The sequence below is a fragment of the Phytophthora sojae genome (assembly GCF_000149755.1).
Source record: "Phytophthora sojae unplaced genomic scaffold PHYSOscaffold_13, whole genome shotgun sequence".
Taxonomy (NCBI): Eukaryota; Oomycota; class Peronosporomycetes; order Peronosporales; family Peronosporaceae; genus Phytophthora; species Phytophthora sojae.
In genome coordinates this window covers 1930153-1957059 of record NW_009258127.1, presented here as the reverse complement: position 1 = coordinate 1957059, position 26907 = coordinate 1930153, and the positions used below count along the sequence as shown (strand labels likewise).

The following is a 26907-nucleotide window of genomic DNA, read 5'->3' as shown; positions in this document are numbered from 1 at the left end:
TTATCGCGTGAACCCCTGGGTGCACGTGAGCTGCTTGAAACCGCGAGCACTGTTTCCCAAATGTCCGACTGAAGAGGTGGAGGTAACTGAGAACAATGATTTCGATGCCGCCTTACTACCCGAGGACAACTGGGAGCCTGATGCTCTGAACGACGAATATGAAGTGGAGAAAATCTTGGATCTGCGTTGGGTCAAGCGCACTCGGGCCTCTCGACGCACTCAGGAGTACAAAGTCAAGTGGAAAGGATACGATGAACCAGTGGCTGCCAGTCACTCAGCTGAACTGCGGTGCCCTGCTGTATGCGTTCAACCAGGGAGCTAAGGCGCGAGCCCGCTTCCAGGCCATGCAGGCTGGGGATGATCATCCAGGCGTGTAGCGCTCGCTGAGCCCACATGCCTGACCGCAGACCGCTGAACATGTGAACGTCACTGAACCTGCCCCTGAAACTGACTGTACACTGAAAACAAGACCGAGTGACTCTGACCGCAGACAAATGTGTGGACGCGGATTTGACTGAACGCAGATGTTGATGACGGTGAACATTACGAAGTGGAGATGTGGAGATCGGATTATGGAATTATTTACGCTGTGGAGAAGGCAAGTGGAGTGTGGCCAGCCCGCCATGCGTTGATGTGACTTCGGCGGAGAAGTGCCTGAACAAGAGCTGAGGGACGTGGCTGAAACCCCGTTTCAAGCAAAGATGATTGAGCGCAGAAGATTGAAGAAGGTTGGATCAAGGTGGAGAACAGACAAGAGGGTGTGAAAACATGTATTCCTGAACTCTGAGTGGCTACGCTACGACATGCAAATGGAGTAATGCTAAAGCTGCGTCCAGAGTCCGGGATGAAGAAGTGCGGCTAGCGATTCACTGATCCCTCTCGCCCGTGTCACCCTCCTCAACTTACCCCTCCTCGACTTCCTCCTCTTCGACGTCTTCTTCTTCGACGTCTTCCTCTTCCTCGTCTTCCTCGTCATCGTCATCGAACTCGCTCATCTCGTCGTCGTCTTCGTCATCCTCCTCCTCGGGCTCGTTGTCCAGGCGGTCAGGGACGATCCAGTTGCGAGCGCGTTGAGGGAGTGGAATCGAGTGGTTGGCGCGGAGATCGGCTGAAACGTACTTGGTGCGTTCAACCTCGTTGGCTGCAGTCGCCCAAAGAGTGCGGGCAGGCTCACGCTCGTCCAGCTCGACCAGCTGCTGACGCAGGGGCTTGGGCTCGCCGTCTGAATCAACGACACGAGAGTCCTCCCAGATCCAGTTGCAAATACGCTGCGGCAGCGGCCAGATGCCAGGTTCTTGAAACAGCGTTTCAGGGAAATCCTTGATCTTGACCAATTTCTTGAGATGGGTTTTGTACCGGCGGATCTATGAGTCTGTGCGCCTGCGGCGAAGCTTGTAGAGTCTCTGAGAAGCAGCATCGCGCTCAAAGTTGATCGTGATCCAGTGCAACAGGTCCCACCACGCTTGGCAGAACTTCTCCATGAACTCGACGTGCTTCTTGAGACCGCGCATGGTATCAGCGCTCAACTTGGACGCATCATGGCAGTACAGCACTTTTGTGCGTTCAGCGAACATGACGTTCCAGGGGAGCTTTTTCTGGATCATCTTGCCCCTGGGAAGAGCGTCACGTACAGCTCCATGCTCCAGCGTTCCTCGAGAAACTTCATGTCATACTTCTGCGGCGCGTAATTTGGGAACCCGATGGTCTGAGGCTTGCTTTTCTTCTGATAGAATCACATCTTGATCCCGGAACACATGTAAGACGTGGAAGTCGCTGGATCGGGCGTTTCAATCACGCTCAGCTGTTCCAACGTCAGACGCTTGAACGAGATTCTAGCCAGAGCAGTAGCCTTACGTGGAGACTCCATCAGCTGCTCGATGACCTTGGCCGCAAGTCGCGCTTTCTTGACCGCAGATCCAGACTGGGTTGGTTTGGCCTTGGATTGATTCCGCGGCGAGCGACGAAGCAATGAACCTTCTTTTTGGTTGGCCGCACCCGATTCAAGCATGTCGAGTTTGCGCTTGGCCGCAAGAGATGACTGCTTCGCTGGAACCACAGTTTCAGGAACCTTGGGTGCAACATCCGAATCGTCAGGTTCAACATCGTCTTCTTGCTCATATTCGGAGTCCCCGCTGCTACTGGAAGAGAGCAGCTCGAGTCCATCTCGCGTCCTGGTATGTGAAACCGTTCCGCATTACATAGCGCAAATCATGACGAAGTTTTCGCCAAACATGAGGCCCCGGGAGAACTTCTCGCGCTTCATCCTCGGAACGAGCGAGCTTGGACGACGCTGGAAGAGCCAACTGCGGACTGGGTCGATAGTTGCTTGGACGCAGCTGGCGTTTCTTCAGGAACTCATCCCAGGACAGTTTCTTGCGACAACCCTTGGACGCAGATTTTCCCTTGGACGCAGATTGCTTGGACTTGGATTTGCTGGACCCCGCGTTGCCCCCAGTGAGATCAACCGTTTTCTTGAGCGGAGGAACAAGCTTGGACGCAGAGTCGCCACCATTGGCTTTCTTGCGTTCAGTTGCGTAGTCACCACAGACACACTGTGGCTGGTCGATGGCCACCACGTGGATGTTTGTAATCCCGCCAGCAGGAGGCGTAGTGCCATCCGCAAAGTGTCCGAACAGCTCCTGAAGGCGCTTCCAGTTCCCTGCTACCGTGACTTGTGGTTCGCGATCCAAGAAATCGCTGAATGCCCATGCGCCCAAAGTCTTCTCGCGAATCTCTCGACACAGAACTTCACACAAAGCTTCAGACGTCTGCAGCTGGTCCTTGAGTTCGGCAATTTCGTCTGCACGCGCATTCAGTGCATGTTGGTGGTCTTCTTGCTGACGGATGAAATTCTGCTTGAACGCGGATTCGCCATCCTGCTTGGCCGCAGTGATGCGTTCGACCTCCTCCTTCCAGTACACTTCCATGACAGCCCATTCGCGCCGAAGACCCTCGTTCACGTCCAGCAGATCCACCGTGTGCTGTGCAGAAGTCTGGCCGTTGGACTCGATCGCCAATTTCAGCTGCCGGTATTTGTTGAGAAGCCGTTTCAGGAACGACACCGTGTTGAAAGTGCGTTCGGCAAGTCGCTCAGCTCGTAAGACACTGAGCACCGAAGCAAACTCACGAACGACTTCAACATGGACGCGAGGCTTATGCCCGACGGGAGACTTTGTCGCACCTCTAGCATGCTTGAACGCACATTCGGCCCAATGACTGATTCAAGGTCTTTGTAGTCCTCGTCGGTGAGGGTTTCGAGAGTCTGCAGCACCTCCAGCCCACCATATCCATCGTGAAAACGCGCTCCATTGTGAACCGCGTCTGCAGACGCCGGGACTCCAACCACTCTGAGCGGCATATCGGAAGCGATGGGAGGTGACACCAGCCAGCAAACTGGACGCTGAACACTCTCGTCGGCGAAGTTGAAGCTGGACGCAGGAACGAGCTTGGACGTGGAGAGACCTGCATATTCGGCGTTTGAAACGAGCCGGCGTTCATGCCACCCAGGCGCGAGGAATGAGTGCTCATCTGAAGCCTTATCGCCTGCGTTCAAGGTAGCCGAAACTATGTTCAGGCTGCTCGACCCGTTGGGATCTGCGTTCAGCCGATCATCACTCTCCTTGGCCTCTGTATCCACTGTGGAGCCCTCCATGACCTCATCGCCATCCGCGTCGACGTGCTTCTCGCCGTTGTCGCCCTCCTTGTCGTCGTTGTTGCCCGCGAAGCGCACTCGACGCTCGTTGCCCGAAGGAGACGCCTCCGCCGGTGTTTCCTGCGACTCAGACGCCTTGCCGGCGTCCCCCGATTGGTTGGCGCGCTCCTGCGCGTCGTCCCCCTGCGTGCGTGCCTCTGGCGCGTCGTCCCCTACCGGTGTCATGCTGCTGTGCCGCTCATGTGACCGCGAGGTTGCCGTGTTGGTCGGTGCCGCGCGTTTCAAGAAGATTTTGCAATGAAAGCTGGAATGAAGTTCGCGGTTGGAGACGAGTCTGGCCGCAGATTTGACAGTTGCTGACCAAGCGAGACAGGGCGCAGAAGCATTCGCAAGCGTGGCAGTTGGCCAACTGCCCGCGCTTCAGAACTGCGTTCAAGCTCAGCCCCGTCAGACTTCGGTCCAGTCATGATGTGCCAGCTCGGATTGAATTTCCTCTATAACAGACCATGACTGGAAGGGACGGTTGTGACGAGACTGAACGAGGTTTTACCTCAACCGGTCATCACCTGTCTACCGACCTGCTTGAATCCGCCATTCTGATTGGCCGAGACTGAACCCGGACACGGCTGTACACCGTGTGACAAGATCTGAGCTGGAATTCGGCTGTGTTCCGCGGAGCGAAGTGCGATCAAGCCTAGGATGGGCCCTTCAGGCCTGGAAGACTGCGTTCAGATGAGAAACCCTGAACGCAGTCGATCCGTCCAGGCCGCCCCCGTCCTGAAGCATGTTGACCCATTGAGGCCGACGAAAACGCCTGCACGAACGTATCGTGTGTGGTGTCCCGCCTCGCCTAGGCCCTGAACGCACATCGAATTCGTGTACCCGGAGCTCATCCACCCCAGTGAAGTCGCGTACATGGTGTCCAGACCGCTGGCCACCCGAAAGAAGTCCCGCCAAGTGCCCCACGACCCAGTGAAGAGTCAACCTACCCTTGGCCGCAAGGCCTTGAGTATGGTTTCAGCCTTGGGCGCAAGTTGCCTTTGGCCGCAGACTTTAGGCGCACTGCGTTCAAGCCTGCCGACTCTGAAACCCGGTTTCAAGGAATGCGGGTTCAAGGAAACCTTGGCCACATGCGGCCAAGGTTTCTCAAGAGCCAGTCATGCACAAAGACACGGGCACATTGAAGCTGGGCAAGAATCCAGTGGGAAGTTTCTACGTCAACAGTTCCAGTATACTCAAGTCAAGATATTCGCCAGACGCATGGCGAAGAACACAGAAGAACGCTACGAGTGAGATACCTTTACACAAAGCCTAGCGATAGTCTAGCAGATAACAATCAGAGAGTTCGTTTTACCCCCTACTGCGCAAGTCATCGAGGAATCGGGTCCGCTCTCTTTAAGGACAAGGGCAGTGCGGAGCTCCCCACACACATTCAAGTCCAGTTACGTGGGGATCAGTCTGCTCCGGCTGCTGAAGTGATCCACGTATTTCATTTCCCAGTTGGGCCCATTGCGTTGAGGTAAGGGTGGTGTCCCATTTCATGTTAACGATTGATAGCTCGGGTGGTTTGGTAGCAGTCGCCCCCGAGAACAGTTCGATTGACTGAATTTAGGATCGGATTGTATTTGGTCTGTATATTTCCCTCATCTGAGGGTGGTGCGCGTGTGAAAGTGCGTTCAAGGTTGACCAGTACCTTGATCGCAGATTAGTTGACTGGTGTACGATCCACCGCCCAAGGGTCTAAGAATAAGTGGCGGCTGTGTGTTTGTGTATAACTCTGCATTTGTATTGGTTATCTAAAAGTGGTGTGTATTTCTGGGGTTCTAACTTGTGGTAGTAACCTTGATCCTTCACCCACGCTTCAAGCTTCAGTCATTTCGGAGAAGTGCGTTCAGACAAGTGAACGCTACGCTCAACGAACTCAAGGCTTTCAACCCCACAGACAACTCACCTGGTAATCGACCCAGGCTCCCCGAAGATAAACGACACCGATAGGTATTCACAAGGCGGCACGCCACCCTGGTCGCATTTTCCTCAGAACCTGCGTTCAAGGAAATCTGCGCTCAGGGTTTACCTTCCCAAAAAGGTTTGCTCGTCTACCCTTTCTGGGCTATCGCTATACACCTGGGCGTAAGAGGTTTCACCGACCTCGTCACAGTCATGTAGGATGCCCTTGCTCGAAATTAGACGCCCGCATCACAAGATCTCTAGCTCGAACAGCGAGGACTTGGCCATGTTGAGCTTGAAGTTGGCATCGCGAACGATCTCGAAGAAAGCGCGGAGAGTCACCAGGAAATCCTCCACGGTTGGTGCAAACAGAATAACGTCATCTACCCACACGAGCTCCGAGTGAGGTATTAGGGGAGCCAGCTTGGTCTGCACTTGGCTCTGGAAGTGTAAGGCCGAATCTATCGCTCCTTGCGGGACCCGATTCGGTGTAAATACACCGTCTGGCGTAATGAAGGAGAACATTTCTCGACTGGCCTCGTCCAGCGACAACTGCCAGAAACCCTGCGTGAAGTCGACTCGCCCGAAGACCTTCTTGCTCTGGAAGCCATCGGTCGTCGTGGCGACAGAGGGCATCGTGCCCGCTATGGGAACCGTCATGCCGTTGACGGGTCTGTAGTCGATAGTCAGCCGGAACTTGTCCTGCGTACCAGGTTTGCGTACCAGGTTTGCGTACCGGCACGACAGCGCTCGCCCAGCGAGACGAATTGTTCTGCACAACCAGCCCGTTATCCACCAGTGTTTGCACATACTCGCGAATAAATTGGGCTTGTAGCGGCGCATACTTGCGCGGCGCGCTTCGGTATGGTACCGCATCCGCTCGTAGCGTGACCCGAAGAGGCTCGGCGTTAGCAGGCGGGTCCGAGCCCAGGCCCTCACCCCACACGTCAGGATATATCTCGAGTATCTCGCGCAGCGTGCCGAGGTGCTCTGGCGGCATGCCATTGGCTGCAGCTCGGTCGAGTAGCGGGGCAAACCCGTTGACAAGTCCAGCGGCGTCTTGGGGGACTGGAATGGCGTCACCTACGGGAAACTCGTCCGTTTCATCCTCCAGCAGGGATGGGCCAGCCAATTGGGCGAGCTGCTGCTCAACATCAATACCGAGGCCCTTCAAGACGTCACGGCCTAGCAAAAACCTCGTCACCTGCTCCCGCCAAAATTAGACACGGCACCGCGTACAGCGATACCCGACCCGCCAACTCCAAATCCAATAGGACTTCTTGGTCACACAACTGGGTACGTCCGTCGGCCATCACGGCTTCCACAGCATGCAGGAGTGTCGCCGCCTGGAGGCTGGGCTGCATGGCACGAAGCGAGTCGAACTCATCACGGGGCACAACGCTCTTGTCAGCACCCGTGTCAGGCGAGTAGGGCATTTCCAAGAGCCCATTGATACGGACTGATCCCGATGGGGGTAGCGTACCGCGCAGCCTTCGACCTAACGGCGCCCGAACGCTGCTCCTTAGCCTCGCGGAACTTCCTCCGCGCCTCTTCCCGTTGCATCCCCGTCGCGGTAGGGCAGTCCTTGAGCCAGTGGGGTCCCTTGCAGACCAAGCAGCCGTCATGTGGAGGAGAGCGTGTCGGTTGCGTGGCCCGCGTAGGCTGCGAAGTTCGCGCTGGTTCTGGCGGCGCCGACGCGATGGGCGCGGTCGAGCGCGTCGAGCCACTCTTGCTGGTGCTGACCCGCTGCGATTTCTGTTCCGGTTTTGCCGACTTGGAATCCTCTCTTCCAGCATAACCCTGCGACATCCGCTGAAACCGCTGTTGCACAGTCGCATGTTCCAATATCAAATCAAAGAGGGCGACACCATCGGATTTGCAGTCACGCCTCTCTAAGTCGATAAGTTGGCTGATCTGAGCCTTCAGCACGGGGGGCTGCAGATTCTCAACCAGTAGACGACAACGAGCCTTCATCCGGCTCACCTGCCCCGGTCAGCCCTTGGGGTCCATTGTCCTCCACGATGCCATTGAAGTCCTCATAGTAGCGGAAGATCTTAGCGTCACAATCATCGATCGATAGGTCCATCTTCAGCTGTTGGCGGAACAGAGAGGTGACATCGGGCACAAACTCATTCTTGGACGTGCGACAGCGTGCCTGCACTGGGTCCACAAGTCGAAGACACTCTTCGGACGCGCAACGCAATTTGCCGTCTTACTGTCTCCGTGGAGTTTAGTGGTGCAACGAGTCAAGGAAAAGGATTGCGCCTTCGCGCAGCTTTTACAGTCGACGATTACAAGTTTCGTTGACCTCGAAGACTCGTTGGCACCTGTGACCTCTCGAGCCAAAGGCTCGCCGAGTGTTCGGATGGATCCGCATTTGCTTTATGCACGGTTGCCAGGTACCTACAGTGGCTACGTACTTTCGTTTGATGGCTCGGCGAAGACCGAGAAGCATGGTGGCTACGGCAGTTGCGCCTGGATACTATGGCGACTTCCGGAATGGAGTGTAGTGATCGCTGCGAGTGCGTATCTCGAGACCACGACTGTAAACTTCGCTGAGTACACCGGAATGAACAACGGGGTCTCTGCCGCCCTAGAACATGAGGCCGAGGACTTAGTCATCGTCGGGGACTCGAGACTCGCAATCCAGCAATCCCTAGGGGTGATCGCTTGCCGTAAGGAGTCGCTGATGGCACAACTGAACAAGCACAAGGAACTGACCGCGAGACTTCGGTCCGTGAAGTACCTACATGCTATCCGAGAGTTCAATGCAGCTGCAGACTCTTTAGCGAGCGAAACCTTGGAGAAGAAGGTGTGAACAGCGAAGACCGAAAACGAGAGTTGATGGAATTGAATCGGATCCGAGAAGTGCTCTATGAACCGTCAGCCGAAGCCTCCGAAGCTTCTGAAGAAGTTGTAACGCGTCACGTGAACTCGATACGCGTGATGGATACGCGCGACAGTGACCGTAGTAAGAATTTTTTCGATTTTGTACGGGATACTGGACATGTAGCCGCGGTAACGAGGCAACAAGCCCGCGCGCGTGCGAAACAAGTACGCTTTGCCGATGAAACTTCGGGTGATGAACCAGAAGAGGGAGCCGAAGGAGCCGAAGCTAATAATGTCAGCAACGAAGAGTCTAACGAACTTCCAGACCAACCGAGACCTGATGCAACGGTGGTCCATGAACCGAGTGCTGACGACATCGACCCACTAGTTGTGCAGGAAGAACGGCGCAGGCGCATTGGCACAGCCCAGGATGAGGAGCTCCGGTGGTCAAACCTCAAGACGGTGCTAAAGGGAGACGAAGCGAAGCTTGCCTACAAAGCTGCACGCGAAGCCTGCAAGATGGCTGACAAGTTCGTGTTAAGCGAAGATGGCTTGCTGTATTTCCTCGGTTCGAACCGTCGGTGGGGTCGCGACCGGGCCGAGGAGACGACACTACGCCTAGTGGTGCCAACAACGATGGTTCAGGAGATCCTACAGAACTGTCATGACTCGTTGGAGGGCGGTCACCAAGGTATCGTCCGAACCTACCACCGAGTCAAGGCTGGCTACTATTGGATTAGCTTGTTCGCCGATGTGGAGAAACACGTACGCTCGTGTCCTGACTGTAGCTCAACCAAGAGTCGCCCGCAGCTACGTGGGTACTCCCCAGGCAACATTCTGGCCGAGCGTCCGCTACAAAATGTCTCGATGGATTTTGTGATACCCCTACCGAAGACTCGGCGGGGCAATACCGCACTGCTACTGTTTCAGTGTGCGTTCACTGGATTCGTCATGGGCAAGGCGATGGCGGACACATCTGCACTCTGTGTAGCACAAGCATTCGAAGAGTGCGTGTACCGAAGGTTCGGAGCGCCGTCTCTGATCAGGCATGACCGAGACCCGCGCTTCATGAGCGAGGTCTTCCAAACCTTCGCCGAGATGATGCAGTCGAGATCTAGGGCTACGTTGAGCGTTCCTGCTGGCCGCAGGCTAACGGTCAGCAGGAACGCTCGGTCAAGACCGTAATGGAATCGGTGCGAGTGTACGCGGAGGACCCGCTGCAACAAGACTGGGATGAGATTGTGGAGAAGTTGATCTTTGCGATTAACAATTCGCAGGACGCCACGAGGAAGGACACGCCCTTTTACTTGGTGCACGGATGGGACGCAAGGTCCACCCTCCAGAGCAATGTCCTCCTCAATGAAGCGAGGTGTCGGGCGACAGTCCGATGCGTTGGCATGGCGCCGAGAAGTCAACAGGCAGCAGGAAGTTGCGTTGGAAAAGGCTAAAGAGTACCAAGCAGGCGAGAAAGCTCGGCGTGCTCAAAAGCATAACGAGGCTTTGAGCCGAGCAGAACGTGCTGCGCTTCCACCTTCCGCGACTGGCGAAACCTCGGAAGATGAGCCGACAGGTGCAGAGGGTGAGGGTGACAAACCAGACCCGCACCGAAGTCTCTCTTCCAGCCTGGTGATCGTGCGTGGTTTTACATGGAACGCGTCAAGCCAGGATTGACCAAGAAGTTGGCTCATCGATGGCATGGTCCCTTCCGCATCAAGCAGATGGTTGACGAGTATGCGTACGAGTTGGATTCGCCTGACAAGAGTGGTTACCGGTTCTACGCGGTAGTGCATGTGTCCCGGTTGAAGGCGGTGAACGAGTTTGGCGATCGGCCGAAGGCTCGACTTGCTGCTGAAGTAACCGAGGAGACGCGACTGGATTTCGACGAGGAGTTACTCCCGGAGGATAGTTGGGAACCCAACCACCTGGCAGGCGAGTATGAGGTTGAAGCCATCTTGGACGACAGAATTCCCCTCTCGACAAGCACTGAGCGAGCCGTCCGAGAGTTCAAGGTGAAGTGGGTCGGCTATGACGAACCCTCGTGGGAGCCCGCGTCGAATCTGTCTTGTGGCGGACTGCTGTGTGACTATCTACGCGAGAAACGACGTGACCAAAGGTTGCAAATGGTCCAAGTCGCTGACGAGGACTAGTTGCATCCCTCTCACCATGATGAACTGCCGGCAGGGCTACGCAGCCTGCCCCAGCAGACCAAACATGTTACTGCGGAAAGAAGATTGTATATTTGTATGTTGAAGTGGACAAGACTTTACCAAGTGGAGATCACGACTGGAGAAACTGTGGAGAACAGCTGAAGAAGGACAAACGACTACTGAATTGCATGGGCGAGCTAGTTATACTACGAACGGACTGTCTGAATACCGTGATCTAGCTCGATCTAAACATGAAAGAACGATGGAGAACTGGAACGAAGCTTAGGCGTCCGAGGACGACGCAACCTTGGTCAAAACGCGGAGACGCGCAGCCGGTGAAGCTTCGCCCCGCGTGGTAGCTCGATCAGCAGCACTTGGAGACGAACTTGGCGTGTCAGCAGGAGTCTCGCTGGCTGAGGCCTCCTCAACAGGGGCCTCCAAAGCCGCGACGCGATCTTGAACCGAGTCCTTCGTTGCCGTTGCTGCATCTTGAGCTCCTAGCGCTTGTGTAGTTTCTCTTGAGCATCCAAGGCGCGGCGAGACTCGTCCTGAGCCTTTTCCGAAGACTCTTCAGCAACCGGAGACTCGATCTCTTCGATCAGCTCCTCGACCTCCTCCTCTTCCGAGACTTCGTCTTCACCTGGCTGCCCGTCCTCCTGCAGACCGAAAGGAGGCCCGTGAAGTTCGTGAACTCACGCACCCACGGGGCCGTAACACGGCGAGGGTCCAGCACCGGGTTGATCGTAACAGCTGTCGCGACTTCACGAACAGTCATGCCACGCGGAACGAAGAGTGGAACCATGGGGTTGCACGGAGCGAAGGTTGTGTTGTACGGGTGCTCGGACGGCACATCCACCCAACAGTTGCGCCAAGGCTGGTGTCCATCCAGCTCTAGACACTCTGAAACCCAATCATCCGACCGAGGCGCCCACGTCAAGTTCTCGAACGAATACTGGAGCACCGAAGGCTCGAGCATGGTTTCGGTCTCGCACGAGATGTGGCCAGCAAAGGATGGGAAGCACCACTGCCACCAGCGCTTCGGGATCTGCAGACGCAGGCGGTCTGCACAGTTGTTGCGCTCGTGGTTGTACTTGACCCACGCCGCCAGGATCGCGCAGTACTCAGGCGATTCCTCACCGAAGGTCTCTGCCATAACCTGGAGGAAACGCTCCACGGCAGTCGTCGAAATCCAATGCCCTCGTTCGAACAGTGAGAAGCCTAGGTCGTTCTTCTCAGTACGGCCGACAGATCGACTCGTGAACTGCCGCCAGAGCTTTACCAACAGCGCTCGAACCTCGGCGCGAATCGAAATTGGAACGTCCGGCATGAACGCCGCAACCTCGAACAGGCAAGGCTCGTCCGGCATGCTGGCGAGAACCCTGTGGAATGGGCGATTCGGATTTGTCCACCCCGACCACTCCTCTGTGCCTTTGACCGAGCACTCCACCATCACGTCACCAGCAATAGGCCGAGGCATTCGAACGTTCTGGATGATGCACCAGCACGGCATGGCCCCATACGCTTGGAACGGAGGGTCGATGAACGGAGTCGCAGTATCCGGCAGCTTGCGGGACACCCGAACGAGGGGTTGCTCCCCGTGGACTGGGGCTGGCGGTGTAGACGCCCGAGCGAAGCTTGACATCTCGGCTGTGCTAGCCGCAGAGAGAGTTGCCACAACTTGGATACGAGGATTGCGCTGCCGGCATCGGCCTGCCGAACCTTGAGAGCGTGAATGTGGAGGTGAAGCCGGTGCCGAAGGCTCGCTAGCGCTAGGTGCAGTAGCGTCGCCGATAACCTCGTCGCCTGGCGCATTCTCGCGCTCAACATCTGACATGGAGCGGAGAGAAGACGTAGTCGAAGCCGGACGAACTGGACGCCCGTCACGACGCGGCGGGATTATACAGAAGCCTCGAACGGCGAACTCTCAGCAGAACGCTTGCCCTCAACTTCGTCATTCCGGTCCGAAGTCTCGAACTCGACCTCAGCCTCTGACGAGTCGGAAAAGAGGGCAGTAGAAGCCTCGGAAGGGTGAGGAGAAGCCGGAGGAATTGTGCTGGGAGCAGCCGATCCAGCCGCCGAAGATTGTGACGCCACAGGGCGAGCCTTTGGAGCCGCAGACTCGACTGGGGCCCTGAGTGACGAAGGGCGACAAGCCGACCTGGCACGAGCTCTCTGCTGAAGGTTGACAGAAGAACGACCGAGTCTTGTAGCTCGGTTGGATCCAGCCTGTTGTGTCTCCCGAGACTTGCGATGAGCATGCTTACGACGCTTGGCTGGGGGAGGACTGGTCGACTCGTCATCCGAGTCGTTGCCTGACTCAGCAGGCTCCATCGAGACATCGACTTGGACATCAGCCGGAGCAGCAGCTCGATGGCGAGTAGTGCCAGCTCGAGACGAAGATTCACGAGAACTTGGAGTGGCAGGAGCCGCGCCTGGAGCGGAATATGCAGAGTCGAACACCTCCAGGAAAGCATCGAATGCTCTGGGCAGGACGTTGTCATCCATCCGCCGAACGAGTTCTCGAGCCTCCGGTTGACCACGCGCTTGGTTGATGAGCAGGCTTCGGAGCTGCCTCATGTTGCGGTTGTACTCTTGGAGACCCGACTTGAAGAGCTCACGATCCTTTGCCAGAAGCGAGTCCGAAGCCTTGAGCGAAGCCTCGTAGCGCTCACACTGTGACCTCAGCAGAGCGATCGTTTCGTCGTTCGTAGCCATGGCAGTGTTGTGCTTCCTCAGCTGACGCGAAACTTCGTCGCGCTCGTGGCGAAGCGACTTGACCACCTCGAAGAGCTCGTTGCGCTCGAACGAGGCTCGGGTACACAGGACCTGAGCCTGGTTCTTGAGGTCCGTCTCCTAATTGAGCAGCGACTCGAAGTGTTGAGCGCGCCTTTCGAAGTATTGAACCTCGAACCGAAGCCTGCGCATCTCTTCGTCCCAGCCCATAGGCAGCCCGCAAGGGTCCGGATTGAGTGCCTCGACTACCTCGCCGAGGGATTGAGCGCACTCGGGCCTCTGGTCCAGCTCGTAGTCGACACGAAGCGGAGGGTGACGCACCAAGCCGACCATCAGCTGAGCGAAGTTTGCGAAACGTCGTTCCGAGTGCTCGCGGAGCTCCTCGACCGCAGCCTGCACCTCGTGGTGAACGATGTCTTCGACAGCATACCATTGCGCGGAGGAGCGCGGAGGAAGTCCCGAAGCCTCGCACGCAGTTGCAGGCAGCGGGCCACCCGTGCGGCAGAAGTGCGTAGCATTTGACGAAGGCTCGTGCAGAGGACTGGAGTCGGGCGAGGACCTGGGGACCAGCTGAGTACACGCAGGGTCCGACGAAGCCCCGCTAGCGGACGGCAAAGCGGGAGTTGGCAACGTTGGAGCCACTGCACTCGAAGCCGAGGTCTCTCCGGTGCTTGCAGCCGAAGCATGGTGCGCGACGACCGAAGGTGCGGCCTGGAGACTGCCCGCCACCCCGCGTTCTCCTGCAGAGGCGGGAGTTGGTGACGGAGCAGCTCCGGCGCTGCCACCAGCACCAGACGACACCGAGGCCTCCGAGGCCAGCGCCGACGAGTCGATGACCTGCCCCGTGGGGCCACGCAATTGAGTGTCCTGCAGCAAGATGCAGCAAGTTGAAGACGGTTAGATGCTCTGAAGAGATCAAGCACAGCACTCAAGCACCTCGCACGAAGACTCACCTGGACGACTGGACCGAGGTCCGGGAAGGTGAAGGGCGGCGCGCTGCCAGGACCGCCGGAGGACTGCATGGCGTCGGAGCGCAGAGAGGCACGAAGGCAACACGGCACTCACCACTTGGGACGGCTCGGGCCGAGTTTGGGGCCGCTGTGAGATCGGGAAATGACGACGGCCGGGCGAGTTCCGGCCGAGGTCTAACTGCCTTGAGCTTGCGAGAGATGGCTGACCGAGGGCTCTGATTGGTCGGTCACATTCCCCGCGCTTTAGTGCCCAGATGAATGATAAAGACTACGGAGTGACAGGAGGGTCTCGGCGGGTCAAAATAAACTGCCTGCCAAGGCCTCCGAAGTTTCATAGTGGGTACACTTTATGCCCAGTAGCAGTTCGGATTTAGGACGAAGCTTCGTCCGATTGTAGGATCAGCTCGAAAGCTCGGTCCACACTTGATATTTGTATAGACCTTAGTGATTAGCTATAGGAGAGGCCTGACAGTCTCTAATCATTAAAGAGAGCAGAATTCTCCACCCAAGCCACACAAGGGTCACGTCCGTCTACGGTAAGTCGCTAAGCTTAGCGTAGGGTCTGGATACACTCGGCTGCACGGGGTATGTCTGCCGGTGAACATAAGGTGCATTGACCGAGTGTTCATCCTGGTAAGGCCAAGAGTGAGTAGGTGGCCGAGTGTTGGGAGGTATTAGAGACCTCTGTGTACAGTTGTACGTTTGACTGGGTGTGAGGCAAGGACCCTCCAGTGTATTTGACTTCTAGCCGAGGCTTCGCCCCGGCGCCCCTGTAAGAGGCTTCGATTGGCCTGGTACCCTTCCTTTCTGAGGGACCACAGTGGGTTAAGCGTGAAAGCGCGTGTGTACATTGCATCCTAGCCGTAGCTCGTGGCTAAGGGTGCTCTTATATTTTAACAAAGGGTAAACCTACCTGACCCGCAACACACAGGGAGGCACATTCCAGCCCGTATAAGAGATCGGACCTGGTCTTCAGGTTTATTATCCCGACAATGTATCGCCGACCCTTCGGAGACGGCGTGTGTTTATGGTAGGGCTCGTCCTAGAGACTTCGGTTGGTAGGGCGAGGACTCGTAAACTCGTGTTTTCCAACACGACAATCTGAACAAGAGAGCAAGAACAACAACAGGAGAGAAGTTAGTTCAGGTCCCTAAATTTGTTTGGTTTGATTTTCCTCATTAGAGCATCTCCACCGGTGTTGGCTTTTTTTGGGCAAAGCAAACGGCAAAGCCTATGGGTTTGCTGAGATTTTCTGTACCGTTCCTACACATTTCGACGACAGCCACACCAGTCACCTACGAGGAAATATGAAAAATCCATAGCTTTTTGAGGGATAATCCACAGCTTTGCGTCTCCAGTCCACAGCGATTGACGACGGAGCTGGCCAATGGGTACAATAACAGGCTGCCAAGGACAAAGTCGCGTCAGTACCATCAATCTGCGGCGACGGCTGTACCATTCTTGAGGTACATGTATAGCGAGCTAGTGTACCATTCTTCATGTACCCAGTTCGGAAGCACATGCAGCAGGTGCTGAGTGGGCGTCTAGCGCGGGGAGCAGGTGGGTACAGGCAACGTCTATGAGTACGATACTTAGCTGGCTGTTAGGGCAACAAAATGCAGTGTCGGCGTCGAGCTAACTCGCAATACTGACGTTACTGTGGATGAAAATGCAGACTCCAAAATCCTGCTTGCCGGGCAAGGGTGGCTCTGGGGCCGTAGAGGATGGCGCGTGGCCATTTTCCGCAGGTGCGCGGGCAGTGGCATACTTGTGTGGTTATAATGATGCTATGCTGGTAGGCTAACGTGCTATATTGGTGGTGCTGTGAACGAATAGGAGGTGAAGTGTGGATTGGCGCTCGAGGGGCCAATACGCCCATGCCATTCATGGCGCTTTGCCACCAACAGAAACCCCAGCAATTATGTCATTGTTTTTGTCCAAATCCGGACTCCAACAAGAATTGCCAACGAATTGCCAAGATTTTGTTGACCCGGTGTGAAGCCTATTGAACCTATTTTCGCAAAAGTTTTGACAAAATCGTTATTGCCAAAAAAATTGTTGACCGGTGGAGATGCTCTTAATAAACTTTCCTCTTTAGAAACACCCCGGGTTTCGCGACAAAGCTAGCTTTCCGCTCTTCGAAGCGTTTAGTTTGTTGATCCTGGAAGTCGTCGACTGTCCGGAACTTCGTCTCTTCGGTGCGCGTGGCGACCAAGATCTTCCTGTCGTCGTTGGCCAAGGACTACCGAGCAACGTCGACTAAGTACGCGTTTGAGGACCTTCATCACTCGGCTAAGTGCGATCCCACTAAGTTCGCCTTAGGTTCTGTTGGAGCGGACTTCAACCATGCCGGGCTACGCAGTGGACTCCGACGGTGATGTGAAGATGTCGCTACTGCACCCCATCTTCGAGGTCATCAGGGCTCCTGAGCTGTCCAGTTGGGACCATGCTGCGATGATTGATTGGCATCGCGAGTGGGAGCGCTACGTGGAGAAGATGCGCCACCGCTGCACCACCACTGGCGAGACGTTCGAGAACGTTGTTGCCACTGTCAAGGGCTCAGTGAGGCCTAAGACGCTGAAGAACATGGCTACCTATGTGTTGAAGAAGCCAGTGGCCTCGGTGACGGATGCTGACATCATGGCGGCCGTCGAGCGTCGAGAGCCGCGTGTACACATGTATGGTCCGACCGGCCAGCTGGGTGTAACACACTCAACAGCTGCAGCAAAGCCAGTACCTCCTTTTCTGCCGGGTGGTAGTTCATCTCGGCGTTCTTGAGCACTCGGCCGCAGAAACGCACCGGGTGCATCGGGCCATCGTGCTCCTGCATGAGCGTGGTGCTCACTGCCCATTCATTTGCAAACAGCGTCACATGGACCTCTCGGTCACGGTCGAAGTGTCGGAGGACAGGTGCCTCACCGACCTTTCGTTGCAATGCCGCGAAACTTCGCTTGGCCGCAGAGAGGTCACCCCCTCGTGCGAAGTCTTCGTCTCGCAGCTGGTATAGCGCGGCACCGTAGACAGCAAAGTCCTGTATGAAGCAGCTGTAGTAGTTCAGAGCGCCAAGGAAAGCTTGCACTCCCTTCTTGGACCTTGGGAAGGACAGCTCGGTGATAGCCTTCAACTTCTTTGGGTCCGCTCTAATACCACTCCGGGACACTTCGTGAGATAGAAAGTCCACCTTGGGCTGCACGAAAATGCTCTTGGTAAAACTCACGCTGATCCGGCATTCCTCGAACCGGGCGAAGAGTCGATCGAGCGTCGCTAGACATGCATCGAAAGACTCGCCGTCAAAGCAAATATCGTCAACGAACGAACGCCGTTCGAAAACCGGCACCAACAAAGACTCGTCGGGCTCTCCATTCGCAAACATGTCTGCAATAGGACTGTTGATTAATTCCGAGACCGAGCTTTCGCTCGATCCGAGTCCAAGTCCCGCTTCAAACTTCGTAGGCGACTGGTCCGGGTCGGACGACTCTTCATGTGACTGTTCGGTCGAGGCGTTGGCGAGTTCACGGTCGCGTGCTTCAGCTTCGGCCATCAGACGCGCGTAATGCTTCCAGCCACCCTTCGGTTGAACAAAACCCCACAGAGCGTTGTCGAGCATTCGTTGGTAGATCATAGGTGCATTTTTAAGCCCATAGGGCATTCTCAGCCACTCGAAATGACCAAGTGCACACACACAAACGCGGAGATCTGACGAGCCCTCTGTGTCATCATGATCGCCCAGAACCCACTCGCTGCATCAAGCGAGCAGTACCACAGATACTTCTCCAGGTCTGTGAGCAGATCATCCACAAGGGGCATTGCATACTCCATGATAGCGGTGACTGCGTTTGCCATCTTGTAATCAATGCATAGTCTGATATCTACGCCATTCTTCTTCAGCACAATCACGATCGGTGCCGACCATGGGCTGTTGGAGAACGCGATCAGACCGGCCTTGAGCAAACCTCGCAAAAGCTCGTAAAGCTTCTTGAGGTGTCGGAGGGGAATCCTCCGTGCTCGTTGCTTGATAGGCGCATGGCCCTGTACATCGATGTCGCACACTACATCGTACGCAGGCGGTGGTAGAGCATTGCCACTAGAGATCATGATCTTCTCATGTTTCTTCAGAACCTTCACTAAGCGATCCTGCCGTCTTCTACTCAGTTCCGGGTGCCGGACATTCTCAGCCGAGTAGTCCAGTTCCGTGACCGAGGCTTCTGTAAGGTCGGGCAGGAAAGCTAGTTCATGAGCGTAATCTTCCAAGTTGATCTTATTGGGCAAGTGTTCGGCTCGGGCATTGCCAGCTTCGACGTCAGCTTCTCCATCCTCAACGTCGACAGCGGCGGCCGACAGATAATTGCGTGTCAGCACTGCTACCGACTCTTCATCTTGGACTGAGTCTTCGGACCCCGGGGACTGTTCACTGTCACCCCAGTCTGAACGGTCTTCCGTTACGTCAGAGGATTCGGCTGGCACTTGGCTCGCTATCACCCCTAGGTCCGAGGCGTCGTCATCGGTGCTGGCATCCGAAGCTCCTTCACTCTCAGACTCGATTGAACCTTCGGTACTAGTGTCATCGGCTTCCACGTGCACAGGAGGGAGCTCCACCGGATCATCACCCATTGGTGAGCCGTCGGTGGCGAGTTGATCCTGCTCCTCACGCTTAGCGATTTCACGTTCCCACTGCTCGGCACAACTCAGCTGGCGGCCGTGCGTCTGGGAGGCTTCGGGTGGCCGGGGTAACACTCCGGCTGGCACTGCATACTCCGGTCGCTCCACAGCCGAAGGCTGAGAGGCCAGCCAATCCGCATATGCATCACACTCGCGCTTGAACACCGTTTCATCCCGACTTCCGTCATACGCCAACTTCTGCCAGTCCTCGTATCGTTCCGAACTGAGTCGAACATAACCTTCAGACTTCGGGAGATCTCCGATCGGTACCCACATTAGCATAGGTGAGTGTACACGGCAAACCGTAAAACGTTTCGACACGTTCGTCAACCGCACGCTCTCGACCTTGCCTCGCCGAAACTTCGTTACCGTAGACAACAGAGCCTTCGTGCGATGTACCCACACCTCGTGTGTATCCAGAGGTGGTTGACGCCTCGGTACTCTGTACTCGGCGAACTCTCGGCTCTCAATGGTTAGGTCCTCGGACGGACCACCGTTGACGTGCGGGCCTTCACTTTGGTCATTCAGCATGTTCAGCGTCTTAATGAATGGAATACTCACCTCGTCCGGCAACCTCGCGGTCGCGTGGAACAAGTCCAAGCGCACTCCTGCAGGAATCATGAAGTCGGTGCCGAGGACTACATCCACGCCAGCACCATGATCCATAATCCACAAATCGGATTCGTACAGCCTGCTCCAGCCGAGGGTTACTTTCACGAGAGTTCGTCTCTCGGTTGTCATGGTTCCTTTCGTAAAACCCTTAACCTCCATACAGCGGCCGTGACCTTGGATATCACGCAACCGCAACTGCTTCGCGAACCGTTCGGAGACCACACTAACACTCGCGCCAGTGTCCAATAGAATCCTCGTTCGCGTGTCATTCACCGCGCCCTTGACCAGAGCTCTCATCCGAGCTCTCTTGTCGAACTTCTGCGCTGACCACCACCCCAGCCTCTCGCCTGGGAGTAACTTTGTCACCCCACTGGGCGTTCGGCCAGGGTGTCCTTCTTGCACCGCACTTGAGACACAAGCCTCGGTGCCATCTTCATCATCTTCATCATCATTCATTTCACTTGTTACACCTCCACCGAGGGTTGCCCCTCTCTCCTTTTCATTTTCCGTCGTTTTCACACATTCCTTGTCCTTGTCGTTCGGCCGTTTGCTTTCGCCCACGAATGCGTTGACACAGTCTGCATCAATCGCGGGCTCAGCTAACTGTGGCAGCCCGATTGGGACCAACCCAGTTTCAGTTGGCGGGCTGCCTAGTTTAAATTGCCACCGAAGACTAGGCTTTGGAGCTCTGGCGAGAGGTCCTTCTTCTCGGCCTTCGTTTTGATGAACGAAGTGAGGGCTTGAAGTTCTTCGCACTTGCCGATGTCATGCACCTGCTGGCACAGTCGGCAGCGGCGGTAGCAGTAGTGAGCCGAATGCCCAGCTCCACCACAAGCTGCGCACGGTCCGTACTACCGTGGACGACCATCACGGTTGTCTCGGCCGGTGTGGCGGTTACTCCGGTCTAATCATCGGCCGGGTTCACCACCCTTGCGTTGACGTTGGTCAGGGCGCGCGTACGTTCCTTCAGCTGCTTGGCGTCGCTCGCGCTCATTGGCAGCGGCGACGTGAGCTCCTTCCTCACCAGAGCTGCTAACGTCACTGTAGCCACCATCACTCGGATCGCTCTCGGAGTAATGATAATCACTGGCGTCACTCTCGCTGTCGCTGTACGGGGTACGACGTGGCGACGAGCGCTCGGCTCTACTACCCTTGGTACCGCGGACTTGCAGTTCAGCTACCAAGTCTGACAGCGAAACTTCAGCTAGCGAAATGCGCGGAACATGGCGCGAGTCATCGCGGCGGCGGGAGTCTTCGCGCGGTCGCGACGGTAACTGTCACGCGAAGCTTCGTGGCGACGGTCATCACGACGACGCGGTTGGTCTCGACTGCGCGAGGTCTCGCGCGACTGCCCACGCTCTTCAGACTTCAAAATGTCGTTGATCATGTCCTCGAGTTCGTGAATGCCCTTCACCCGGACGTGGCAAAGCCGGCGTTCGAGGCTTCGGTCACCGCACGTCTCGAGGAACCTCTGCACATGGTCCTTCGCGTCGCGACCACTACTCTCGAACTGAAGGCCAGCATTACGAGCGTAACCATTCAGTCGGTTGAGGTAGTCACAAAGGTGTTCCGAGGACTCGCGCTTCGCAGAGTAGTAGCGAGCCTTCGCAGACTGGCTAAACTGCGAGCAGTAATACTTGATAAACGCATCGCTCAGTCGCTTCCACTGACGCTTAGTCCTCTTCGGGAGTTGACGGTACCAGTGAAGGGCACCGTCCCGAAGGCTCAGCTCGAAAGCCATGCACCACTCGTTTGGCGGAGTGTGCGTTCCCTTCTTCTCATAGACGAACGCTCGGAGCCACTGCATAGAGTTTTCACTCCGATTGCGGGCTCCTGAGAAATTTTTGATCTGCGCAAGCGGCTGGTGTGTGGCGATCTTGAGCCGAGGAGTCGAACTCAGTCGCTCCATCTCACTCACTTCGCGCACTTGACGGGCCAACTCATCGCTCGGGCTGTCAAACCCATCTTCATAGTCGATGTTATCATTGTCGTCCTCGTCGGACGACGAGTCATCGCGCGGTGTAAACCGGCGACTTGAGCGTCGCGTGGAGCTTCGTTGCCTGCTCCGCTCGCGTGGCGAACCTTCGGACTCACGCGCAATACGGTCGGCTCGACTCGCCGACCTAGGAGTCACCATGTGCGAGTCTTGGAAGTACGGCGAACCTTCGGTCTTGGCGGAGAGCACTCCGTCCGTCGCTTGGCTTTGGTTTGACCGCTCGGCGGACTTCTTGGGTGTCTGTGGCAGTGGGATCCTTGAAGGATCAGCTTGCTCCCTCGCGGGGCGAGCACTCGGGGGCGTCCCAGAGTCAGGTCCGACTCCCCGAAGCTCAGGTGAAGCTTCCTCTTCCACTTATGCAGCACCTTGCCGGCGAGACCCGGCGTCCAACTCTTGATCGAGACTTCGGACGGACGAGTCCTTGGCTCGCAGCTCATCGTTTGTAGGAGAGACACCGTGTCCTCGGAACCGAGGTCGACTCAACGGGGTGTTGCAACTCCTCCTTCAGCTCAGCCCAAGTCGCTTGACGCGTCATCTCGGGATTGAACTGCCATATCCACTGGCTCGACTCCACCATCTGCTCGAGCATTCTGCCGAGCACCTTGTTCGCAGCTGGAGTGCTGCTGTTCTAGCGGGCCGACTTCCGCGGGATTCTTGAGGACCCTTAGTAACCTGCGCCAGAGCCCTCGAAGCCGAGGTCTCCGTGCCATCCTCAAAGTCGTCATCCGCTTGGTCGGGTTTCGCCACTTCATCAAATTCCGCGACGAGGTTCCGGGACAAGGTGCGCGAGCCTCCGCTACGTCCCGCGGACAGCATCGCATCTTCTTCATCTCCGAACTCCTGCGTCGTCGCTGGAGTTTCTCCTCCAGGTCATCATAGTCCATCATCATGTCATCCTTGGCGTCCGACTCTTCGTCGACCGACTCTTCGAAACTGACCGACCTTTCGGAGATCGTCGACAACCGAGACGTTAAGTCACTCGCGATCGTTGACGAACCTTCGGCCGATCCTCGTCCTGACTTCACCGGCGTAGCTGAGTATATAGCCGCAACGGGTCATTGTGTCCACTCTCATTTTCTCCCGATATAAGAACACTCAGAGACCCATTCGTATAACCACAACCACAGCTTACCCATTTTCTCTTCAACGCTTTAAAACTCTCCAGAACACTCCTTATCTCCCTAGATTAAAAGAACCATCCTTCTTCTCCCACGATGTCCAAACATCTTCTCGTTAAATAAAAGCTTAGAGCAAAAAAAGAAGTCCTCATGGATTTTCTACATTTCAGAATAATCTCTGAAATTCAGAATAATCTGGGAAATTCAGAATTTATTGGAAAATTCAGATTTCAATAACTCATCAACTTCTGCCTTCAGCTTAGGCATCTTGGTCTGAACAAATTCATTCTTGCTCAACCATTCCAGGTATTTAGCATCGATGGCTTGGATCTGTTTAATAGTCTTGTGTCTGTATTTACCCCACGTCATAAGGAACGATCCATCGTCATTGCCGAACTTTTGAGCTAGGAAATTAGCGATATCACTACCATGTGCAACGAGACCCTTTTGATTCGATAGCCAACGGCAGTATCCAGGGTCAGAAGCATATACCTCCTCAAGTCTTGGATTTATGCTTGCCAAACGTTAACGTAGTCATTGGTATCGATATAGATACCCAACATCTTTTTTGAAAAAATATTAATTATTTAATAGTGGACTTACAAGAACACACTTGCCGTGATAATCAGTTTCAGGTGTCAATCGACTTGTGCAGTGAGATTCTAAGCCACATCATACTTAAATAAACTCAATTCAACGAGAGATGCTTAATCGGTTCTCGCTACTTCTCCGGTGAGACGGTCGATCTCAAGCTCGCGCTCGTATACGACCAGTACGAGGAGATCCATGCCGGCAGCCGAACCGTTGATGCCGCTCACTTGGATCGCCTGAGGGACATCCTTCTGAGTCAGGCGCGAACAGTCCGCTACGAGGATACGCTGGGCCATCGACCACTGGACCGATTCAATCAAACTATTGCTGACCTCCTGAGACAGATCTCCGTTGATAGCGCCGAGCTTCGAGAACTCACGCTTGAACGACTCGAAATCGTACTCCTGACTCGTGTCGAAGACATTGCTGTTACCAATGGTTACCTGGAAATTGCGGATGGAAGCACCAGGCATGCATGTCCAAGGCGCGCTATCGAAGGGAGATTGGTACTGAGGCGTACCAGCAGACGATACAAAGTGGTATGCCGTCGTATCAGCGAACGAAATCAGAGCTACGTATTTAACGTTTTTCTCGTAACCGCTGATGTTGAGATCAAACGGAGCATTCAACTGACCAGCGGGAACACCGCTTGAATTGGTAGTACCGCCTCCCCTCCGGAACATTTGGGCGAAGCAGTCGAGGTAGCGAACAGTCTTGATCGGCTTCTGAATGATTGCCGAGGGGTTTTTAAATGTGTAGAACGGAATATGGAGACGCGAGTTCGAGTAGGGGAAATATTCGCCTACAGAATTAGTAGATGTGAATGCATTGCCAAGCGGACCAAATGAGAACGACAGTTGTGATCCAGTAGGCGTTAGAACATCATTCATTGGCGCTGCTTTAGTGATAATATCACCCGCGGCGGTCTTGAGCGCTGCGCCAGCCGATGAAATCATAATCGGAACAGTCTATCCAGAAGTCATTGTAACAGAATCAAGCTTCATGCTTGCGACGCCACTGGATACTGCTACCGTACCTGCATTGATACGAAGACGGATCTTGATTTAAGGATTGGCGAATAGATTCAGCTCCTTAAAAATCGGATGAAGGTCAACGAGGCGGATTTTCAACATGTAAAACCATTTGCCGGCAACCTTGTCGTTTCCAAACGACGTCGCATCAGATTCCTTAAAGCAACCGCGAGCGTTCTGCTGGATAATTTGCTTGGTAGCTGTATTTCCCATCGAGGCCCACGAGAATGCTCCAGTAGCCTCTGTAGAATCTACAACCGGCGGTGTGTTTACAAGTCGCTTGAAGAGTCCAGAATTAAACGCCCAAGGCTCTTGAGTTTGAGACAGAGTTTCGTCGAGGGGACCGTGCCAGTAATTTGATTATTACTGAATCCATCTCCTGCAGAGCTCGCTGCACCCGTAAAGTTGATGCTCGACCAAGTGTCCGGGAATAGATGCATGTCGGAGCCATGCTTGGCTACCTCGTCCTGCGAAAGTTCAGTCATGGCTCGTAGGTTGTTCCAGAAGCCTTTATACTCCGTTTCGGTGATTACTTTCTTACCGTTCAGCTCCACGCTCAGAGAGTCGATGACATTGGTAACGTTGCATTTGAGAGCGCACGCGAATCGACTAATTGTCGAAGAGTTGATAGAAGCCGCACCGGTCGACTTGGCCGTAATTACGTAAGGCAAGGTGAGATACGCTTCCTTGAGAGAAGCCAATCCGCGTGAACCAGTGAGCTGAGAGGTAGCGTCGATCTGAATCAGTCCAGAATTGTAACTGCCTTGGTTACCGTCATATATACCCGATACGGTTTTGCCCTTCGAAATATCGATAGGAGATTCGGTCTTGAGAGCCGACTGGAGTAGATAAGCGTCCGTTAATTGAGTTACGTCAGACATGATGATAAGTATATGACATCTGATATAGTTCCAATCGAAAAATAATTAATGGATCTTGTTAAAGGAATTACATCTGACCATGACTTGCTCGCGCTCGCTAAGCAAATTGGAGTCCGGATCGATGGCATATACGAGCTTTCCGAGATCCGGAAGCCACTCCCCTCGAAGGGGTCATATCTTATCCTACTGCGTACGAGCCCTGGAATCGGCCATTGGACTGCTGTGTGTGATGGTGGTTATTTTGATAGCATGTCTATCGGAACGCCGAAGGTATTAGGCGATCTGCTATATTTCAACAAGCAAATCCAAGGCTCATCGGACGAATATTGCGGAATCTTCTGCCTGTTATGGTTATACGCCAAGCAGCATGGGAAAATGCATATAATGGATAGATTCACTGAACTTGATATCGACGTGCTTCCAACCAAAAAAAAGATAGTTATTGAGCATTCAACCAGCGTTGATGCTTCTTCGTATTAAGGTGAGTTGTCTTACAACCGTAGCTATAGCGACAGCTGCATTCACACTGATATTTTTGTCTTCTACGAGCTTTGATACTGTCTTCGTTAGCCTTGTTATAAATCTTCTGTTTGGCATTCAGTGCCGCTTTGTTTGTCTGATAATATTGTTTTTTTATATTCAGTGATCGTTTGTTTGTTGGATTCATAATATTGCTTACTACGAGCTTTGTCAGATTCTTTATTGGCTGCATATAAATGTTTTTTATAAAGCTTTTTAATACAAAATGGGTTATTTTTGTTAATACAGCGAAGTTTGCTGACCCAAAGTTGTTCCATAGCCAGAAGACATTTGCGATCAGCTACATCATAGCTTTTGATTGGAATCAGCTTGGACTGATCGATGCCATACTCTTGAAAGTAAGGAAAGATGGAAACAGTGCCTTGATTGTCTTTGGTCCATCGTACAAGTGCAGACTTGTGTGCTTGCCAACGCTTGCGTGGCTCATTGAACGTACTCCCGACGTATTGGATGTCGCTCTCAAGGTGGATAATGCGGTAGATGTGTCCGATCATAATGGTACAATTGTACTTTTATATATTTGGGATGCCTTACCTCAATATTGAATTATTTTCTGAAATTTTAAATCCCTGCCTAACTATACTATTAACGACGATGTACAAGGAACTGTCCATTTCGAACTCTATCCCCGAAAAGCGTCTTCGCAGTGCAATCAAGACTGGCAACCTATCGCTGACTAAGGCTGATCTCGCCGGCTCTGGTGCAACGCTACATCTGCACCCCGAATCATATGATAAGGTCATGCGAGCTAAGTAGGCCGGCAAGGGCTCTCGAGTCAAGATCACCAAACACGAGATCCAGTACCCCATGGAGGCAAATGGAGGCATTATGCAAGCTGGAAGTATCTGGAGTAAGGTGTGGAACGGCATCAAGAGTGCCTGGAAGCCTGTAATCAATCCTGCTCTATCGGCTACCGCGAATGGTCTCGCCAGCATGGGATCGGCGTATGTAGCGAGCCAAGGCAAAGACCCTGCTCTCGTAGGTGTTGCCCGAGGCGCTCTGAAGCGATTTACGGGTATCGGCGTTGCTGAGGCTAAGCCCTCTCGCCGTAGCCATCCAGCGAGGGATCCCCCGAGATGAAGGCGAAGATGGCTCGCCTTCGCGCTATGCGCAAGGGTGCTAGCTCTAAGCGAGCTGGAAACTTCCGTTTGTCATATTTAAAAAAACTCACTGTTTTTTAACCCTCTACGAGCGTTTCTG

The 26907-nt window shown here is 54.6% G+C and overlaps 10 protein-coding genes across 10 annotated transcripts; 1 reads left to right on the top strand and 9 right to left on the bottom strand.

Annotated features, from left to right (window-relative positions):
* Positions 1-902: 902 nt before the first annotated feature.
* PHYSODRAFT_341324 (hypothetical protein) lies at positions 903-3877 on the bottom strand (the record flags this gene model as incomplete). Its single annotated transcript, XM_009539622.1, has 6 exons — positions 903-1364; positions 1491-1611; positions 1674-1723; positions 1796-2152; positions 2232-3122; positions 3203-3877. The coding sequence occupies 6 exons, from the start codon at positions 3875-3877 to the stop codon at positions 903-905; spliced, it is 2556 nt and encodes an 851-aa protein (XP_009537917.1).
* A 2408-nt stretch (positions 3878-6285) lies between these two features.
* On the bottom strand, positions 6286-7224 carry PHYSODRAFT_307114 (hypothetical protein; the record flags this gene model as incomplete). Its single annotated transcript, XM_009539621.1, has 3 exons — positions 6286-6371; positions 6539-6803; positions 6847-7224. 3 exons carry the CDS (start codon positions 7222-7224, stop codon positions 6286-6288), a joined length of 729 nt encoding a protein of 242 aa, XP_009537916.1.
* Position 7225: 1 nt separating this feature from the next.
* Positions 7226-7573, bottom strand: PHYSODRAFT_392166 (hypothetical protein; the record flags this gene model as incomplete). The annotated part of the gene is made up of 1 exon (XM_009539620.1): positions 7226-7573. A coding segment is annotated over one exon (348 nt), but the record flags the coding sequence as incomplete, so codon positions are not given.
* Positions 7569-7772, bottom strand: PHYSODRAFT_390243 (hypothetical protein; the record flags this gene model as incomplete). The annotated part of the gene is made up of 1 exon (XM_009539619.1): positions 7569-7772. A coding segment is annotated over one exon (204 nt), but the record flags the coding sequence as incomplete, so codon positions are not given.
* Positions 7773-10857: 3085 nt separating this feature from the next.
* Positions 10858-14330, bottom strand: PHYSODRAFT_341321 (hypothetical protein; the record flags this gene model as incomplete). The annotated part of the gene is made up of 7 exons (XM_009539618.1): positions 10858-11092; positions 11119-11231; positions 11276-12222; positions 12295-12444; positions 12498-13428; positions 13480-14175; positions 14262-14330. 7 exons carry the CDS (start codon positions 14328-14330, stop codon positions 10858-10860), a joined length of 3141 nt encoding a protein of 1046 aa, XP_009537913.1.
* A 2334-nt stretch (positions 14331-16664) lies between these two features.
* On the top strand, positions 16665-16940 carry PHYSODRAFT_460767 (hypothetical protein; the record flags this gene model as incomplete). Its single annotated transcript, XM_009539617.1, has 1 exon — positions 16665-16940. A coding segment is annotated over one exon (276 nt), but the record flags the coding sequence as incomplete, so codon positions are not given.
* A 3814-nt stretch (positions 16941-20754) lies between these two features.
* PHYSODRAFT_252538 (hypothetical protein) lies at positions 20755-22410 on the bottom strand (the record flags this gene model as incomplete). Its single annotated transcript, XM_009539616.1, has 2 exons — positions 20755-21786; positions 22219-22410. Coding segments are annotated over 2 exons (1224 nt in total), but the record flags the coding sequence as incomplete, so codon positions are not given.
* Positions 22411-22868: 458 nt separating this feature from the next.
* On the bottom strand, positions 22869-23165 carry PHYSODRAFT_529585 (hypothetical protein; the record flags this gene model as incomplete). The annotated part of the gene is made up of 1 exon (XM_009539615.1): positions 22869-23165. A coding segment is annotated over one exon (297 nt), but the record flags the coding sequence as incomplete, so codon positions are not given.
* A 206-nt stretch (positions 23166-23371) lies between these two features.
* On the bottom strand, positions 23372-23728 carry PHYSODRAFT_252513 (hypothetical protein; the record flags this gene model as incomplete). The annotated part of the gene is made up of 1 exon (XM_009539614.1): positions 23372-23728. The coding sequence occupies one exon, from the start codon at positions 23726-23728 to the stop codon at positions 23372-23374; it is 357 nt and encodes a 118-aa protein (XP_009537909.1).
* Positions 23729-25606: 1878 nt separating this feature from the next.
* Positions 25607-26201, bottom strand: PHYSODRAFT_529969 (hypothetical protein; the record flags this gene model as incomplete). The annotated part of the gene is made up of 2 exons (XM_009539613.1): positions 25607-25845; positions 25910-26201. The coding sequence occupies 2 exons, from the start codon at positions 26199-26201 to the stop codon at positions 25607-25609; spliced, it is 531 nt and encodes a 176-aa protein (XP_009537908.1).
* Positions 26202-26907: the final 706 nt, after the last annotated feature.